The sequence below is a fragment of the Chiloscyllium plagiosum genome, unplaced genomic scaffold, assembly GCF_037043375.1.
Source record: "Chiloscyllium plagiosum isolate Xiang-an unplaced genomic scaffold, Cpla_swu_hap1 HiC_scaffold_23, whole genome shotgun sequence".
NCBI lineage: Eukaryota > Metazoa > Chordata > Chondrichthyes > Orectolobiformes > Hemiscylliidae > Chiloscyllium > Chiloscyllium plagiosum.
This window is the reverse complement of record NW_028270161.1, coordinates 61,582,396-61,602,836: the sequence shown is the minus strand read 5'-3', so window position 1 is coordinate 61,602,836 and position 20,441 is coordinate 61,582,396. Positions and strand designations below refer to the sequence as shown.

General features: G+C 42.9%; 1 protein-coding gene across 1 annotated transcript in view; it reads right to left on the bottom strand.

Moving 5' to 3' along the window:
- Positions 1 to 19,778, bottom strand: part of LOC122561527 (mitochondrial 10-formyltetrahydrofolate dehydrogenase-like) — a 137,711-nt gene extending 117,933 nt beyond the window's left edge. Inside the window, exons 1-3 of the mRNA XM_043713262.2 lie at positions 19,620 to 19,778; positions 18,688 to 18,832; positions 11,624 to 11,858 (exon numbers count right to left, since the gene is read on the bottom strand). Of these exons, the coding sequence (XP_043569197.1) occupies positions 11,624 to 11,858; positions 18,688 to 18,832; positions 19,620 to 19,667 (428 nt within the window). The 5' untranslated portion in view covers positions 19,668 to 19,778. The remainder of the gene's footprint in view (positions 1 to 11,623; positions 11,859 to 18,687; positions 18,833 to 19,619) is intronic.
- Between the last annotated feature and the right edge of the window lie 663 nt (positions 19,779 to 20,441).

Sequence of the window (20,441 nt, the reverse complement as noted above, 5' to 3'; positions counted from 1 at the left end):
TTTTTAATCATTAAGAGAATCAAGGGAGTAGAGTTGACGATTATCAGATCAGCCATGCTTTCGCTGAATGGCAGAGGCAGACTTGATGGGCTGAATGGCTTTCTTTTGCTCCTATTATTCTTTCCTTGATACAATGACTAGGTGAGCTGGAATTGAACGAAGCAGCATTCCAAAATAACACTCAGATGGTGATGCCTTACATGCAATCCTCTAAAGTGGCTGATGATGGACTATTTACATCTGCAAGACATCACCACTGAGATAAATCATATCTTTTTGAATGTTTTCATGAGTTGTGGACATATTGGAAAAACTAGCATTTGTTGTCCATTCCTATTGCTCAGAGGGCAAGTGATAATCAACCTCCATGGTATGGGTCTGGAATCACATTTGGGACAGACCAGGCAAAGACAGCAGAATTCCTTCCCTATTGGTCATTAGTGAGCCAGTCAGCCTGACAACTGACATTGTCATCATTAGGTCAGCTTTCTATCCCAGGATTTTATTGAATTCAAATTTTACCATGAGCGTGGTGTTTTGGATTCCCAGTCCAGTGCTCACAATGCTACCGCCTCCAAGAATCTGAGTTTGTCTTCATCGAAGAGAATATTTCATTTCAACAAGTTACTTTACAGTGTAGATTCAAATAACAATGGGATTTAAGTTAAATTATTCAGTTGTCATTTTGTGCCAATTCCTGGTGTGATTTCATTTCAGGTGATATACTCAAAAACGTTTAAGTGGACAACTTTTTAAAGCTTTAAAAAAAAAACTGGGATCCTAATTTCTAAAAATGCAAAGACAAAAAAGTAATGGTTAACCCAATCACTGATTTTTATGCAGTCCAGATATTATTGCATGACTTTTGTACATCTCAGAGCACTTTATAGCCAGTTAATGCTTATCAAGTTTGTAATGGTAAAAATATGTCAGCCAATTTGCCTACTGTAAGCTCCCACAATGCAATAATGACTAGATAATGAATTTCTGTGATTTTGGATGAAGGATAAATATCAGCCAGGACACGAGGCATAAGCCCCTTGTTCCTCTTCGAATAGCCATGATGTGAAGGTGCTGGTGTTGGACTGGGATGGACAAAGTCAGAAGTTACTAAATCTCTAATTTTCTATCCACTTAATTTATTAGAGGTCTGGGAAGAGGACAAGAGAATGGAACTGAATTGATTGATTTCTCAGAATGAGTACAGATGTAATAAGCCAGATGGTCTATTGTAGTACTGCAAAATTCTACACTTCCGAATATGTGCAGGACACCTAAACTAAGAATGAGATCTACTCCACGATCCAGTCAATGTAACAGGCCAGTTTAGAGACGACACTCTCAGCAGCTTTATAAACAGAGTCTCATCATAGGACTGAAACTTATCTAGTGTCATTTGATAGTCAAAAAGTATCAAGACCTGTTTGGGGTAAACAAACTAATGGATTTCATACTGGCAGTGAAGAAATACTCGGAGACATACATGATACCGTCAAAGTTTAAAGTTTTTGAGTTGAAATTCCCTGAACATAATGACTAGCTGGTATTTTTTTGGATTTTTAGAAAGCTCTAGATAAACCTTCAAGTAATGCACTGATGTACTAGGTTGATGAAATAATTTGCAAATTAGCAAACTGAATTAAAATGAGTTTGCAAATATGAAGATAGCTGATGTTCTCATGGCTGCCTGGATAGTCTACTCCAAACTTACCATTGCTGGCAGTACACAGATATTTTCTGCAAAAACAAACTATACATTCTAACTATGCTGGAGAATGGAACAGACATGACAAATTTTCAGAAGAGGTTTCAATAATTAAGCAGTAACGCTAAGAAATATTTGATTCACTTTAATGTGGTCAGGCACTAGTAAATGGCATGTAATGAATATAATAAACTCAATTACAGACTGCAAAACGTATTTAACCACGTATCATGCATAACATCTAAAACGTAGGTGAAAAGCTTCAAAAAAGCAGTGTAGAGAACAGTTCATAGGAGTACAACAAACAAGATTTTGAACTGAAGATTCCAGATGATGGAGAATCTCACAGCAAAATTAATTTTCACTGAGAGGCAAACCAATCAGGATATTTAAATTGAAGAAGATAAAGGATATTATTTTTTGCTAGCAGGTTTGAGAGCAAGCATAGCACTTCAGGATTACAACAATAATTTTATCAGATATGCATAAAAGTAATCAGTTTACATCAATTTAAAATAGAAATAATTTTTAACAGCTTGAATTGTCATTTTCGGAGGATATCAAACACAATACAGGAAAATACATTGTGCCTTCTTTTTATTTAATAACTAATGCCCTTCACAACTCAATACAGCACAATCATTAATGTATATTCTCATTTATATTCCTGATAACCTAGGCCTTTTCCACAACTTTTACCTCAGTAGTGAAGTTCTTTTTTCAACCCTTTCATTTTCAATTTTTTTCAACTACTATCTTCAGCGTCTATTACTACAACTGTTTAAAGCACCCACCCTTTCAGAATGAGGGTGTCGCTGACCCACCCATGAACGTCTTGAGAAGATAGTGATTTAATACAATTGAAAAGTTTGCCAGATCACTTCAAAGTACAGTTAAGAGCCAACACATTGGTGTTGGGCTGGAGTCATATGATAAACCAAACGAGGTAAGAATGCAGCTTTCCTTTCTAAATAACATTCATAAATCAACTAGAGTTTTATGACGTACAGCCTCAAGATCACTTTTATCGCTCCTTGCTTCAATTTTTAATTTCTTGATTTAAAATATAAGCAGAATTCAAATTTGTCACTTGTCACTATGATATTAGAACACACATTCACTAAATAACAGGTCCACAACACAAGAACCTGTATACATTTAAATCTTCCGCCATTTTTTTCTTCAAAAGGAGACAGGCATAATTTTGATTCAGAGTAAAACTGCCCTGTTATAGCAACCTTCCTTCTTTCCTGGCCTCACCTCAGTGTTCCAAACATGTTAACACTTACTGCTCCCAATAACTCTAGCTATAGAACTGACCTTCCTAATCTCACTCTTCTTCCAGACGATAGCACACAAATTAATGAGAAGATTATTACTAACAGTTGTTTGTCAGGCTAGTTTATGACTTCCCTGTGTCCCTTCATGTCATGAACTATGACATAGAGTCATAGAGATGTACAGCACAGAAACAGACCCTTCGGTCCAACTTGTCCATGCCGACCAGATAATCTAGTCCCATTTGCCAGCACTCGGCCCATATTCCTCTAAACCCTTCCTATTCATATACCCATCCAAATGTCTTTCAAATGCTGTAATTGTACCAGCCTCCACTACTTCCTCTGGCCCTTTTATAACTTTCCCCTCTCACCCTAAACCTATGCCCACCAGTTCTGGACTCCCCCCACCCCAAGGAAAAAAACCTTGTCTATTTATCCTATCTATTATCCCTTGTGATTTTATAAATCTCTGCAAGGTCACCCCTCAGCCTCCAATGCTCCAGGAAAATAGCCCCAGCCTATTCAGCCTCTCCCTGTAGCTCAAATCCTTCAACCCTGGCAATATTCTTGTAAATCTTTTCTGAACCCTTTCAAGTTTCACAACATCCTTCCACTAGGAAGGAGACTAGAACTGCATGCAATATTCCAAAAGTGGCCTAAGCAATGTCGTGTACAGCTGCAACATGACATCCCAACTCTGATAATCAACGCTCTGACCAATAAAGGAAAGCATAACAAATGCCTTCTTCACTATCCTACCTACCTGTCATTCCACTTTCAAGGAGCTATGAACCTACACTCCAAGGTCTCTTTCTTCAGCAACACTCCCCAGGACCTTATCATTAAGCATGCAAGTCCTGCTTGGATTTGCCTTTCCAAAATGCAGCACCTCACATTTATCTAAATTAAACTCCATCTGCCACTTATCAGCCTATTGACCCATCTGATCAAGATCCCGTTGTAATTGGAGGTAACCTTCTTTGCTGTCCACTAAACCTCCAATTTTGGTGTCATCTGCAAACTTACTAATTATACCCCCTATGTTCATATCAAAATTATTTATATAAATGATGAAAAGCCGTAGACCCTGCACCAATCCTTATGGCACACCACTGGTCAAAGGTCTCCAGTCTGAAAAGCAACCCTCCACTACCACCCTCTCTCATCTACGTTTGAGCCAGTTCTGTATCCAAATGGCTAGTTCTCCCTTTATTCCATGAGATCTAACCTTGCTAACGAGTCTCCCATGGGGAACTTTGTTGAACGCCTTACTGAAGTCCATATAGATCATGTCCACCGCTCTGCCCTCATCTTGTTACTTCTTCAAAAAACTCAATCAAGTTTGTGAGACATGATTTCCCATGCACAAAACCTGCTGACTATCCCTAATCAGTCCTTGCCTTTTCAAATACATGTAAATCCTGTCCCTCAGGATTCCCTCCCATCAACTTGCCCACCACCAATGTCAGGCTCACCGGTCTTTCATTCCCTGGCTTTTCCTTACCACCTTTCTTAAATACTGGCAGCATGTTAGCCAACCTCCAGTCTTCCGGCACCTCACCTGTGACGACTGATAATATATCTCAGCAAGGTGCCCAACAATCACTTCCCTAGCTTTGCACAGAGTTCTATGGTACACCTAATCAGGTTCAGGGGATTTATCTACTTTATGTGTTTCCAGACATCCAGCACCTCCTCAACTGTAATATGGGCATTTTTCAGGATGTCACCATCTATTTCCCTACATTCTATACCTTCCATATCCTTCTTCACAGTAAACATTGATGCAAAATACTCGTTTAGTATCTTCCCTATCTCCTGTGGCTCCGCACATAAGCTGCCTTGCTGATCTTTGAGGGACTCTATTCTCTCCCTAGTTAGCCATTTGTCCTTAATGTATTTTAAAACCCTTTGAATTCTCATTAACCCTATCTGCTACGCCAAAGGTGGCATGGTGGCTCAGGGGTTAGCACTGTTGCCTCACAGCACCAAGGACATCTGTTCGATTCCAGCCTTAATTGACTGGCTGTGTGGAATTTGCACACTCTCCCCATGTCTACGTGGGTTTCCTCCAGGTGTTCCAGTTTCTTCCCAAAGTCCAAAGATGTGCAGTTTAGGTGAATTGGCCATACTAAATTGCCCATAGTGTTCAGGGATGTGTAGGCTAGGTGCATTAGTCAGGGGAAATGTAGGGGAATGGGTCTGGGTAGGGTAGTCTTCAGACAGTTGGTGTGGACTTGTTGGGCCAAATGACCTGTTTCCACACTATAGAATTTCTATCACACCTTTTTTTGCCCTCCTGATTTCCCTCTTAAGTATACTCCTACTGCCTTGATACGCTTCTGTGGATTCACTCCATCTCTCCTGTCTATACCTGGCCTGTGGATCCTTCCTTTTCTTAACCGAAACCTCAATTTCTTTAGTCACCCAGCATTTCCTACACCTACCAGCCTTTCTTTTCACCCTAACAAGAATAGACTGTCCCTGGACTCTCGTTATCTCATTTCTGAAGGACTCCCATTTTCCAGCCGTCCCTTTACCTGCAAACACCTGCCCCCAATCAGCTTTTGAAAGTTCTTGTCTAATACCGTCAAAATTAGCCTTCCTCCAACTTAGAACTTCAACTTTTAGATCCGGTCTATTCTTTTCCATCACTATTTTCAAACTATTAGAATTATGGTCACTAGCCCCAAAGTGCTGACACCTCAGTCACCTGCCCTGCCAAGAGTAGGTCAAGTTTTGTACCTTCTCTAGTGGGTACATCCTCATACTGAATCAGAATTTTTTTTGTACACACTTAACACTTAACAAATTCCTCTCCATCAAAACTCATAACACTATGGCAGTACCAATCTATGTTTGCAAAGTTAAACACCTTATTATTTGGAGATAACTGAAATCTCCTTACAAATTTGTTTTTTGATTTCCTGCTGACTCTTATGGGGTCTATATTACAATCCCAAAAAGGTGAGCGTCCCTTTCTTATTTCTCAGTTCCACCCAAATAAATTCCCTGATGTATTCCCAGGAATATCCTCCATAGGTACAAAGGTAATGCTATCCCTTATCAAAAGTGCCACTAACCTTCCTCTCTTGCCCCCTTTCTAACCTTCCTATAACATTTGTATCCTAGAACATTGAACTGCCAGTCCTGTCCATCCCTGAGCCATGTCTCTGTAATTGCTATGATATCCCAGTCCCATGTTCCTAACCATGCCCTGAGTTCATCTGCTTTCCCCATAAGGCCTCTTGCAGTGAAGTAAATGCAGTTTAATTTAACAGTCCTACCTTTGTTCCTGCCTGCCCTGACCATTTGACTTGCTCCCCTTCCTAACTGTACCAGTCTCAGCCTGATCTCTTTCCTCACTATTTTCCTGGTTCCCACATTTCCCCACCCCCCCCCCCAACTCCACCCCCTCCACACGCCCCACCTTACTAGTTTAAATCCTGCCTAGCAGCTCTAGCAAATCTCCCTGCCAGCATGTTACTCCCCTTCCAATTCAGTTGCAATCCATCCTTCTTGTACAGGTCACTTCTACCCCAGAAGAGGTTCCAATGATCCAAAAAAGTGAACCCTTCTCCCCTACACCACCTCTGCAGCCATGCATTCATCTGCTCTACCCTCCTATTTTGACCAGAAACTTGGCTGTTCTTGCTACATTCCCCTGAGAGTCCATCACCCCCTCCATTTTCCAAAGTAGCATACTTGTTTGAAATGGGGATAGCCACAGGAGACTCCTGAACTACCTGCCTAACCCTCGCACCTTTCCTGGAGTTACGCCATCCAACTGACTGTATCTGCGGCTTTTCTCCCTTTCTATAACTACCATCCATCACATCTCCTTGCTTTTGTAAATTCCTCACTGCCTCTAACTGCCACTCTAAGCGATTCATGCGATCTTGGAATGCTTCCTTCTTTTTCAGAGATTTTACCTTCATCAGACATACGATAGGCAAGAAACATTTGAACCTTAAGGCCACAACCTCAAAGACACCACTGCCTCCAGTTATAGATCTCCATAATTACAACTATATAGTTTATCTGCTCCTCACCCACCAGGAAACATGCTGTTCAGGACCATCCTACTCTCAGTTTCGGCCCACCTCATACTTGAGCAATACACAAGACCTCTACCACCTAGATGGACAAAGGTAGCAGATACCTAGAGAAACCATGACATTCAAATTCTTCTCCAAGACATAGCCCATCCTGACTTGGAACCATATCACTGTTCCTTCACTGTTTTTGGGTCAAAATCCCAGGATTCTCTCTTTCTCTCTCACAACCCTGCGGTGACCCTTAACCTCAAGGACTACAGTGGTTAAAGAAGTCAGCTCATCACCACCTTCACCTATGACAAGCAATCAATGCTGGCCCACCCAGTGACACCGACATCCCATGAACAAACAAAAAAATGATTAGATTAGATTCCCTCCAGTATGGAAACAGGCCCTTTGGCCCGACAAGTCCACACCAAACCTCCGAAGAGTAACCCACTGAGACCCATTCCACTACCCTATATTTATCCCTGATTAATGCACCTAACACTATGGGCAATTTAGCATGGCCATTTTACCTAACCTGCACATCTTTGGATTGTGGGAGGAAACCGGAGCAAACCTGCACAGATAATGTGAAAACTCCACACAGACAGTCGCCCATCCCTGGCATTGTGAGGCAGCAGTGCTAACCACTTAGCCACTTTGCCACCCATGATGTCTACAGGACAAGTGTGACCCAAGACACTCAGCAATTTCTGTTCACAATATCCATGCACTTCAAAGTGTCTAGCACTGCATAATTTCGAAGAGTTTGAGTCAGAGACATCTTATTCCATGATTTTGCACATTACTCACACATCAACAATGGCTTAGAGTCCTCCCTCTGTGTAACTTAAAAATATAGTTTGTGTTAACCTGAATCCATAATAACTCCAGTCTCTCCAGCATCAAATTCCATTTGCTTCACAAAACAGAAAAATCTCTCATTGCAAGAGGACGACACTGACAACTTCCATATTGCCAGTTCCTTAATTGTACAGAAGTTGAATCCTGCTAAAATCAGGGATATATTGCCCAAGCTTTTCATCTCTCATTCATCAGGACAAATGTAAGACTGCCAAATTTCAAACAATTAAAACCATTTGTATGACAAGGTAAGAGGTATCTGATTTGTTGGCAAATCAACTGTAACTGGCTGAAGCATTGCCATGGAGAAAGCAACAGAAATTAAAGACACCCCCAGCACTTTGGGTTTTTTTAAAAAACACCACAACACTTCAACATATTCCTTATGCGAGTAGATAATAGGTCCTTTGGTATGAAATTAGCACAAATTAGCCACATTGTGAGCTCAACTTGATCATAAATTTATTGTTAACATAAGTATTAGTGCAATCAGGATAGTTTATAAAATTTCATCCAATTGTGGAATCACATTTATCAGTGGATGTTTTGCTTTGGGTTTTTCAAGCACCCTTTTCTCCTGTAGTACAAAATATTACAATTCTTTGAAATTTGACATTAAGACCACAAGAATTAGCAGAAGTAAACTACTCAATCCATCAAATCTGCTCCTCCATTCAATTAGATCATTCATGGTTGATTTGAAAATTCTCAACTCACTTTCTTGTCTTCTCGCCATAATCTTTAATTCCCGGAATTATTAGAAATCTGTCTATCACAGCACTGAATGCATTTAATGGCCAAACCTTGACAGCCCCCTGCAGTATAGAATTCTATAGACTAACCGGTCTAGAGCCCTCTGGCTATAGACTCTCCCAGAAGGGGAATCAATCTCTCTGCATCCACCCTGTTAAGTCCTCGAAGAATCTTGCGTGCTTCAAGAAGATTACTTCTCCTTTTAAATCCTACTCAACCTCCCTTGTAAGAAAATCTCTCTACATCTGAGACCAGCCTTGTTATCCTTCTTTGTACTACTTTCAATGCCAGAGCTGAAAATGTGTTGCTGGAAAAGCGATTCCTGAAGAAGGGCTCATGCCCGAAATGTAGATTCTACTGCTCCTTGGATGCTGCCTGACCTGCTGCGCTTTTCCAGCAACACATTTTCAGCTCTGATCTCCAGCATCTGCAGTCCTCACTTTCTCCTACTTTCAATGCCAGTAAATCTTTCGTTAGTCAACAAGACCAAAACTGTTTATTGTAATCCAGCTGTGATCTGGTCAGTGCCTTGTATAGTTTTAGAAACACCTCCTTATTTTTCTATCCTTTGGAGCAAATCTGTCTTCTCTATTATCTGCTGAACTTATAATCTATCTTTTTGTGATTCACACCAAAATCCCTCTATACTTTCCACAGAATCCCTTTATACAGCTTTCTACAGTCTGTTGAAACTTTATTGCTGGAACAGCACAGCAGGTCAGGCAGCATCCAGGGAACAGGAGATTCGACGTTTCGGGCACAGGCCCTTCTTCAGGAATGAGCAGAGAGTGTTCAGCAGGAGAAGATAAAAGGTAGGGAGGAGGGACTTGGAGGAGGGGCGTTGGAAATGTGATAGGTGGAAAGAGGTCAAGGTGAGGGTGATAGGTCGGAGTAGGATGGAGGCGGAGAGGTCAAGAAGAAGACTGCAGGTCAGGAAGGCGGTGCCGGGCTGGAGGGATCCGGCTGAGACAAGGTGGGGGGAGGGGGGATGAAGAAACTGGTGAAGTCCAAGTTCATCCCCTGCGGTTGGAGGGTTCCCAGTCGGAAGATAAGACGCTCCTCCTCCGACCGTCGGGTTGTTGTGGTTTGGCGGTGGATGAGTCCAATGACCTGCATATCCTCGGTGGAGTGGGAGGGGGAGTTGAAATGCTGTGCTACAGGTTGGTTGGGTTGGTTCGTCCGGGTGGCCCAGAGGTGCTCTCTGAATCGCTCCGCAAGTAGGCGGCCTGTCTCCCCAATATAGAGGAGGCCACACCGGCTGCAGCGGATGCAGTAGATGATGTGGGTGGAGGTGCAGGTGAATCTGTGGCGGATATGGAAGTTTCCTTTGGGGCCTTGGAGAGAAGTGAGGGGGGAGGTGTGGGCGCAAGTGTTGCACCTCCTGCGGTTGCAAGGGAAGGTGCCGGGAGTGGAGGTTGGGTCGGTGGGGGGTATGGATCTGACAAGGGAGTCGCGGAGGGAGTGGTCTCTACGGAAAGCTGATAGGGGAGGGGAGGGAAATATATCCTTGGTGCTGGGGTCTGTTTGGAGGTGGCGGAAGTGACGGCGGATGATGCGCTGTACATGGAGATTGGTGGGGTGGTAGGTGAGGACCAGTGGGGTTCTGTCCTGGTGGCGGTTGGAGGGGCGGGGCTCAAGGGCGGAGGAGCGGGAAGTGGAGGAGATGCGGTGGAGGGCACGTCGACCACGTCGGGGGGGAAATTGCGGTCCTTGAAGAAGGAGGCCATCTGTGTTGTACGTATTTTGAATTGGTCCTCCTGGGAGCAGATGCGGCGGAGACGAAGGAATTGGGAGAATGGGATGGCGTTTTTACAGGGGGCAGGATGGGAGGAGGTGTAGTCCAGGTAGCTGTGGGAGTCGGTTGGTTTGTAGTAGATGTCCGTGTTGATTCGGTCGCCTGAGATAGAAACAGAAAGGTCTAGGAAGGGGAGGGAGGAGTCCGAGACTGTCCAGGTGAATTTGAGGTTGGGGTGGAAGGTGTTAGTGTAGTGGATGAACTGTTCAACCTCCTCGTGGGAGCACGAGGTAGCGCCGATACAGTCATCAATGTAGCGAAGGAAAAGATGGGGGGGTGGGGCCAGTGTAGTTGCGGAAGATGGATTGTTCCACATACCCTACGAAGAGGCAGGCATAGCTGGGGCCCATGCGGGTGCCCATGGCTACTCCTTTTGTTTGGAGAAAGTGGGAGGATTGGCAAGAAAAGTTGTTCAGGGTGAGGACCAGTTCGGTCAGTCGAAGGAGGGTGTGGGTGGAAGGGTACTGGGTGGTACGGCGGGAAAGGAAGAAGCGGAGTGCTTTGAGTCCTTCGTGATGGGGGATGGAGGTGTACAGGGACTGGATGTCCATGGTGAAGATGAGGCGTTGGGGACCGGGGAAGCAGAAATCCTGGAGGAGGTGGAGGGCGTGGGTGGTGTCACGAACGTAGGTGAGTCTCTATTTAAATAATATTCAGCTTTTCTATTCTTCCTGCCATAGTTCATTTTCCCATGCTATATTCTACCTGCCAAGTTTTTGCCCACTCATTTAACTTGTCTATAGACTCCATGTGTCATCTTCACTACTTGCCTCCCTGCCTATTTCTTGCATTTGCCCTGTGTGTGCAACACAAAAACCTTCAGCAACATGCCTCTCTTTTCAGCAATAAAACTACCTTTTTAAAATCTCTCACCTTCATGTTTGCACCAAACAAATAATGCAGTTGACCCCTTCTTTAACAGCTGGACAGAAGAGAGAATTCATTAATAGACTGTCAGGAGTTTCGTGAAGAATCACTGGATGCTGGCAATTTCAATTTTAAATTCAAATTTTTTTTTAAAAATCACAACAGGTTAAATAAAATTTGCAGCAAATCAAAAAAAATTAAAATTCACAGTTTCTTCATTATTACAAATTCCTTACACATACATCAGATCCTTGCTATGCAATTTAAAGTGCACCACAACAGTCAATATCAGTGTCATTTGGAGGACTATTCTCACCAGTTTATAGCAGCAGCGCCTCTGTGGCGTGGAAGCAGTGATGGATGGTAGATTATTGATCCATGCTTTGGGTGATTAATAACATCCATAGGAATGAACTGGCTGCAGAATGGGAGCACATTTAGTTCTGCTCCAACTGATTTATAGGCCTCAACAACATCTGCAATAGGTTTTCCCTTCAGCCTCCACTTGGGAAACTTAAATACTGGTGTCCCATCCTTCTCTGCTGCAACAGCTGAGAGAAAAAAATTAAAATGACAATAAACATTAGTTTATAACATATTTACCTCTGTGATCTTTTTAACTCTCAAAGTGTACTCCCCTCCATCCTCCCAAAACAAAACAAACTCAATTTATCTTTCAAGAGATGGGTTACCATTTATTAATTGCATTAATTGAAAGATTCTAAAATGTCATTTCGTGCGAATGGAAGAGGATAAACTAATACCCAACACTTGTAACAACATTGCTGGCAAATGTTTCCTGATAATGGTGAAAAGTACAAAGGCCAGATCCACAGACATAGTTCACAATGAATTCACTGGTGGATCAACAATGAAATTCTTATTTATCCAATTATGAAAACATGTAAACTGCTGTTGGTTTATTCAGAATTGTAATTAAGGATAAAACTGTGAATTCAACATGCAGACACTATTCTCTTGCTCTTCCAGTAATGTCTCATTTTATTGCACCAATATAACATCAAATAAAAGAATGGTAACTGCAGATGCTGGAACATAGAAGAGTACAGCACAGGAACAGAACTCTGAAATAAAAACAGAAAACTCTGGGAAACTCAGCAGGTTGACAGATTAAGTGGAGAGAGAAATGTTCTGAGTCTGATATAACTCTTCTTCAGCTGTGTTCTCCAGCACTATTTTTTATGTACAGAAAAATCTCAGTTATCGAGCAATCAATTATCCAAAATTCAGATTATCCGAACAAGATCTCAAGATCCTGTAAATGCTTCCTTTGTTTATGATCAGATCAATTATCTGAACAAAATACTCCCTGTCTGTCTCGTTTGGATAATTGAGGTTGTTCTGTAATGGCTAATTTGGAATATCAAATCATTTTTCTGTTCAAAATATTTCATTCGCCTTGTGTCTGATGACTTTTGCTTTGAAAATCCTGTCAGCAAATTCATACTATTTGTTTTCTCGATGTTAAACCTCACAGCTACAAACAGTTCAAATTTTTATACTCCAGCCTTGAGACAAAGACTGCTGCCCTGAAGGCTTCATCACTATCCAAAATCATTCAATTTACAGTCAGCCACAAATCTGTTTCAGGCCGAACAAAAGAAGTGCCAAATTTCTAAAGAAGAGGCTATTCCTGAACTCACTGTCAAAGCCCCTCCTGCCTTCATTGCGGGTGTTGGCAAGGCCCTTCCTGCTTTGACTTGATGGGGCTCTCCTACTCTGACTTAGGGCATTAATCAAGGCCCCTCCCAAAGTCAATGGAGGCATCAGAGTCATAGAGATATACAGCATGGAAATAGACCCTTCGGTCCAACTTGTCCATGCCGACCAGATATCCCAACCCAATCTAGTCCCACCTGCCAGCACCTGCCCCACCGCCTTCCAAGCCCTTCCTATTCATATACCCATCCAGAAGCCTTTTAAATGTTGCAATTGTACCAGCCTCCACCACTTCCTCTGACAGCTCATTCCATACACGTACCACCCTCTGCATGAAAAGGTTGTCCCTTAGGTCTCTTTTATATCTTTCCCCTCTCACCCTAAACCTATGCCCACCCCAGGGAAAAAAACTTTGTCCATTTATCCTATCCATTCCTTTCCTATCAGCCTTTCCTTTCACCCTACTAGGAATATACTTTTTCTGGACTCTCGTTATCTAACTTCTGAAGACTTCCCATTTTCCAGCTGTCCCTTTACCTGCAAACATCTGTGCCCAATCAGCTTTTGAAAGTTCTTGCCTAATACCATCAAAATTGGCCTTTCTCCAATTTAGAACTTCAACTTTTAGATCTGGTCTATCCTTTTCCATCACTATTTAAACCTTATAGAATTATGGTCGCTGGCCACAAAGTGCTCCTTCACTGACACCTCAGTCACTTGCCCTGCCTTATTCCAGAAAAGTAGGTCAAGTTTTGCACTTTTCCTAGTAGGTACATCCCCATCGGCATGGCCTCTCCCACTTTCATCCCACTCTCAGCAGAAGCCACAAAAGCTGGAACCCTGAACGATCAATCACTTTTCTGTGCAGAGTTTTTTTGCGCCAATCTTTGAACTTGCCCCAGGATTCGGTTGTGACCAGCTAACTCTGCCTAGATGAGGGTGTGAAACTGTAACCTTCTAGTTTTGTACCACAACCTAAGATGACTATGTCTCAGTCACTGTGGAAAGGGTGACAGGAGAACATAAATCCAGCGACAAAATTCTAGTTACAAACTACAATTAAAATATTGCCTTAGATTGAAATCTTACATATATCCCATGCTATTTTTGCAGCAGCTTAAAGGTGAGAGTACCATCGATGCTTACCTTGCAATATCTAAGTGCTTTATTTTCATCTCCACACAACTTACTGGAAGTTTGATGAAAAATTCATTAAAAAATATATATTCAGACCAAGAAAGAGATAGGTAATGATCGCCATAGAATCACAACAGTGTGGAAACAGGCTATTCGGCCCAACAAGTCCTCACTGACCCTCCGAAGAGTAACCCACCCAGATGGATTTCCCCTACTGTACATTTGCCCCGACTAACATACCTAGCCTACACATCCCTGAACACTTTGGGCAATTTAGCATGGCCAATTCACCTAAACTACATATCTTTGGACAGTGGAAGGAAATCAGAGCACCAAGAGGAAACCTACGCAGACAGAGGGAGAATGTGCAAACTCCACACAGACAGTCACCCAAGGTTGGAATTGAACCTGGGTCCCTAAGGCTGTGAGGCCGCAGTGCTAGCTACTAAACCTCCGTGCCACCCTTTTTATTTTAACATTAGATGATAAACAAATCTTTACAAGAATTGTCAACTGTGAGAAAAGTTAGAAAAATCAAGCAAATCAGAAATAACACATTGTTGTATCAAGTTCCAAGCGAATGCCACACTCCATGTAGAATTCTATTTCTGATTATCGTCCATTGCAATTCTATTATTAGGTGTAACTATTTTAGAACAGAAACTATCAAAATACCTGCCCATAAGCATTTTGCAAAATCAGCACACTTTGAGGTTGTAGCTTTGCTCAACTAAACCATTTCCAATCTGGCCAGAGTGGGGCTGATATGAGTGCTTCACTTCACAAATCCAATGTAGCTGACAACTAACTTGTAACATTCAACATGAAAATCACCAGCACTGGCATCCTTCACTCTGGCGGGTATAATAAACCGCTGGTTTCAGGCTAGGAACAGAATAAATAAAGATAGCCATCTAAGAAATGTTTAACTTTGGTATCGAGAGTTCAGACTCTGCTCAGTCAGTACAATCACTTCTCTCTTTCTTTATTTACAGAACTTTCTCTTGTAGAGTTTTTTATACCTACAACAAATGCACAATGATGTTTACAAAATATTCTTACTCTAGAGTAACAAGAAAATTCCCCATAAAACTGCTCATCATGAACATCTCATCTACTGAATATTTAATCCGCATTAAAAACCAACATTACATGCCACGTTCCACTGATAACGAGCTGATTAGCTGTTGAAGTAAACTCGCTGGCAATAACAACATACTTTACGTGGACTCCCCTATATGAATAGAAAGCCTTGACAAACAATTAAATCAAAACATTAGATAAGCTTGACAGAATTTCCTTTTAACATGGGTGGCACGGTGGCTCAGTGGTTAGCACTGCCACCTCACAGTGCCAGAGACCCAGGTTTGATTCCAGCCTTGGGGGACTGTCTGCCTGGAGTTTGCACATTCACCCAGTGGCTGCGTGGGTTTCCTCCTGGTGCTCCGGTTTTCTCCCACAGTCCAAATATGTGCAGGTCAGGTGAATTGGCCATTCTAAATTGCCAATACTGTTCAGGAATAAGAACAAAGAACAAAGAAAATTTACAGCCCCGGAACAGGCCCTTTGGCTCTCCAAGCCTGAGCTGATCCAAATGTACTGTCTGAACCTGTCACCCAATTCCTAAGCATCTGTATCCCTCTGCTCCCCACCTACTCATGCATCTGTCCAGACTCATCTTAAATGAATCTACCATCCCTGCCTCTACCACCTCTGCTGGCAACGCACTCCAAACGCCCACCACCCTCTGTGTGAAATACTTGCCGGGTGTATCCCCCTTAAACTTTCCACCTCTCACCTTGAAAGCATGACATCTTGTTATAATCCTTCACCTGGGAAAAAGCTTGTCTCTATCCACCCTGTCTATACCCTTCATGATTTTATAAACCTCAATCAGGTCCCCCCTCAATCTCCTTTTTTCTAATGAAAATAAATCTAACCTACTCAACCTTTCTTCATAGCCAGCACCTCCATACCAGGCAACATCTTCGTAAACCTTCTCTGCACCCTGTCCAAAGCGTCCACATCCTTTTGGTAATGTGGCGACCAAAACTGTACACAGTATTCTAAATGCGGCCGAACCAATGTCTTGTACAATGTTAACATGACTTGCCAGCTCTTATACTCAATACCCCGTCCAATTAAGGCATGCATACTATATGCCTTCTTGACCACTCTATCCACCTATGCAGCAACCTTCAGGGTACAATGAACCTGCACTCCCAGATCTCTCTGCTCACCAACTTTTCCCAAGGCTCTTCCGTTCATTGTATAATTCACTCTGGAATTAGTCTTGCCTAAATGCATCACCTCACATTTGTCTGGATTGAACTCCATCTGCCACTTTTCCGCCCAACTCTCCAGTCTATTTATAACCTCCTGTATTCTCTGACAGTTTTTTATGCTTTCTACCACTCCAGAAATCTTCTTGTCATCTGCAAACTTGCTGATCATACCAACAGTGCCCTCTTCCAGATCATTTATGTATATTACAAACAACAATGGCCCCAACACTGACCCCTGTGGAACACCACTGGTCACCTTTCTCCATTTCGAGAAACTCCCTTCAACTACTACTACTCTGTCTCCTGTTGCTCAACCAGTTCTTTATCCAACTAGCTAGAACACCCTGCACACCATGTGACTTCACTTTCTCCATTAGTCTACAATGGGGAACCTTATCAAATGCCTTACTAAAGTCCATGTATATGACATCAACAGCCCTTCCTTCATCTAACAACTTGGTCACTTCCTTGAAGAACTCTATTAAGTTGGTAAGGCACAATCTCTCCCTCACAAAACCATGTTGCCTATCACTGATAAGCTCATTCTTTTCTAAATATAAATAGATCCTATCCCCTCAGTACCTTCTCCAGCAACTTTCCCACCACCGACGTTAGGTTGACTGGTCTGTAGTTACCTGGAATATCCCTACTATCCTTCTTGTACAGATGTGTAGGTTAGGTGCATTAGTTAGGGGTAAATGCAGAGTAATAGGATAGGGGAATGGGTCTGAGTGTGTTACTCTTCAGAGCATTAGTATGGATTGGTTGGGCCAAATGGCCTGTTTCCACACTGTTGGGATTCTATAATGATTCTATGATTTAATTTGTAGTCCAAAAAGTGATAGTCCCTTTAAGGAATTAAGGCAGAGTTACTAAATCTGTGGCAGATGGTGAGTAAATTAAAAGACTCCCTATGCATTATTGACTTGACCTTTAAGTTCAATATCTTAGCATATATAAAGTGTAATGTAGACAGCCTAGAAATATGCTTCAAACTGGAAGTGAAATTCAGTATAAATAATGGTAGTCGTTTGGTTTAAAATGAAGCTGCTGTCTTTTAGGAGCTGACCTGACCATGGAAGTTATTACTTCAAATAATTCTGCTTATAACAATTAATATGATTGTTTAATGCAACAAGGCGTCACAAACATAATGGACAAGGTTAATTAAAGACTGTAAAGCTGAATGTGATAAGCTGAGGAAGGAATAAGATAAGTGAATTAGCCAGACACGTGGCAAATGAAACAAAGTAGGTTCTACACAGAGTCACTGTCACAGAATCGTACAGCACATAAAGAGACTCGTCAGTCCAATTCATCCGTGCCAGCGAGATATCCCAATCTGACCTAGCCCCATTTGGTCCCTATCCCTGCAAACCCTTTCTATTCATATAGCCATTCAAATGACTTTTACATGTTATAATTGTACCTGCGTCCACCACTTCCTAAGCATAAGACCAGAAACTCAGGAATGGAACCATGACAAAATGAAAATTAAATAATGTACAAGGTAAATGAGGGGAACCTGGAGGTCCTAAGTGACAACAAATTGGAACTATTGGCCGTGATGACAAAAAATTAGGTGTCTGAATGTACTGAAAGATTAATCTTTAGTCAAAATACTGATGTAGTCCTGTTATTTTCTAAAATACAAGTCTGACCACGTTCAGAATAATGTGTACAGCTCTGGGCATCAGTGTACTGATACAACCCAGAACCACCAAACTGACAAAATAAGAAATTAGGTTATGAAGAGTGGATATGTAACGTATGTAGATGGTAAGTGAAAAAGGGGAGGTTGAGAAGTAATATAGTCACGGAGCAGGGTCTCTCCATTGCTTTATTAACTTCAGCAGCACAACTCACCATCTGTGCCCCCTCCAAGAATCCCCAGATTTTACTGTCCTCAACTGTCAGCATGCCTGTGGCCCAGGTTCTAGTATTCCTTCATAATCCTCTCTGCCTTTCAACCTGTCTTTGTTTTTTAAAAACATTCCTTCAAACTAACTTCATTGCCCAAACATTTGGCCATTTACCCCAATTTGGCTCAGTGTCTAACTTTGCTTAATAAAACTCAAGTCAAACACCTTGGCATAGTCATCACATGAGAGATGCTATTTAGTTCTAGCTTGTGTCTTTTTGAATTTGGTAAAGGGTAGATAACATCACCTATGACAACCTGTTTACTCCTGTCCAAAACACTAAAATTACAATAGAAGATGATTACTATGAAGAAAATAAGCATCAGTTGTCACAGCACATTAATGGCTGCACTCACCCAGGGGATCAGCCTTCCCATCCCGGTCAGGGACCGTGAACACTCCCACAACCTTGTGCCCTTGTTTCTGCAGGTTAGTGTAAACCTCTTGCCCAAATAGGCTCTGACCTATTAAAGCCACATTTAGCTTGTTCTGGTAACAGATCTATTTAAAAAGAAAGCAACCAGATTAAAGTACAATAAAACTAGAGTATGAGAGAGGAGGCATGACAGGGTATGGGGAGAGTCAGGAGTGCAGAGGGCAAAGGTGGGGGAATAGAGGTGGTGGGAGGATCAAGGAGGTCAGGGGATTTGAAGATGCTGAGGAACATCAAGAAGGTCAGGGTACATTAAGGAGGTCAGGGTGTAGCAAGGTAGTCGGGAATACTGAGGAGATGGAGTGGGAGTCGGGGGGAGGCGGTGTTCGTTGAGAATGTCAAGATAGTTTCGAGGAGACATGAGATGGCATCAAACAGGTCCAAGAAGTGACTGGGGAGGTTGAAGAGAGGAGGTTGAGATAGAGGTAAAGGAAACGAGCAATTGGAGAGACCTCGAGAAGTCGGAGAAGGTTGAGGAGGTGAAAAGGACGAGGAGCTTATTGGGGAGATCGAAGGGACATTCTGGAGGGGTTTGCGGGGAGGTGAGGAGCAGACGGGTTCAGATCGGGTGCCGAAACAACCTCACAACCTCCCGCAGCTGCTGCAACGTGTCCACCCAGGAGCAGCTGGAAGAGCCCGGCCGGGGGTGGGGAGGGGGTGGGAAAGTGGAGGAGACCAGACCCCGGGGGATAGGTGCGATCCGAGAGAGAGAGCCCACGGGAGCAGAGGGCAATGTGGCCAGGGGCGCGATCTCGGGGGAAGGGGACCGGGCTGAAGCCGGTGGTGGGTTTATGGTGGTGGGGTGGGGGGTGGCCTCTGTCTCTCCCAGCCACTCGGGGCATCCTCCATCCTCACCGCCGCGGTAGACAATCTCCTCACGAACCCGCCGGCTGCCCACAACATGACGCCAGGTACTTGGGTCCCAGTGGATCTGGACTGGAATCCAAAGCCAAGTGACTACCTGCCGCACGTTCCCGACACTGACAGAGCAGGCGCGGTCCCGAGCCGCTTACGTTGCGCGCGATCCCGAGCCCGACGTGTTACGAACGCGATCCCTCCCAACCAGACAGCCCATCATCAGCTGGTCACCACGGTGACCGGCCCCGCCTTCATCTTGGTTGGGTCACGGGGTCTGGGCTTGCTAATGGACATGCGCAGTGGCAGCCGAGGGTAGGACAGAGAGCAAGGCTGGCAGAATTATGGACTCTAACAGATTACTCAAGGAATGAGAGTTCTGGATCGATATATTTCCTATAAATGTTAATGACTTAGCCCTTGCAGTGTTAGGGTAAAATTTCCAAATTTGCTGATGAAGTACAACTTAGAAGCTTTATAAACTATTGAGAGGCAAGTACAATGCCTTCAAAACGAGAGAAACAAAAACAAAAATTGCTGGAAAAAACTCAACGACTCTGGCAGCATCTGTGCAGAGAAGGCAGTGCTTAGGTTTTGGATCCAGTGATCCTTTATCAGAACTGGGGAGCAAAGGAGTTATGCTAACCTGTATAGAACGCTCCCACAGTCTCAGCTAAAGTTTTCATCCAGTTCTGGGTGCCACACTTCAGGAAAAATGTGAGATTGAGGTTGTGACATAAATTCATGAGAATGATTTCAGGGATGAAAAACCTTAGTCTTGTATATAAATTGAAGAAATTAGGACCTCATGGAGGTTCAGTG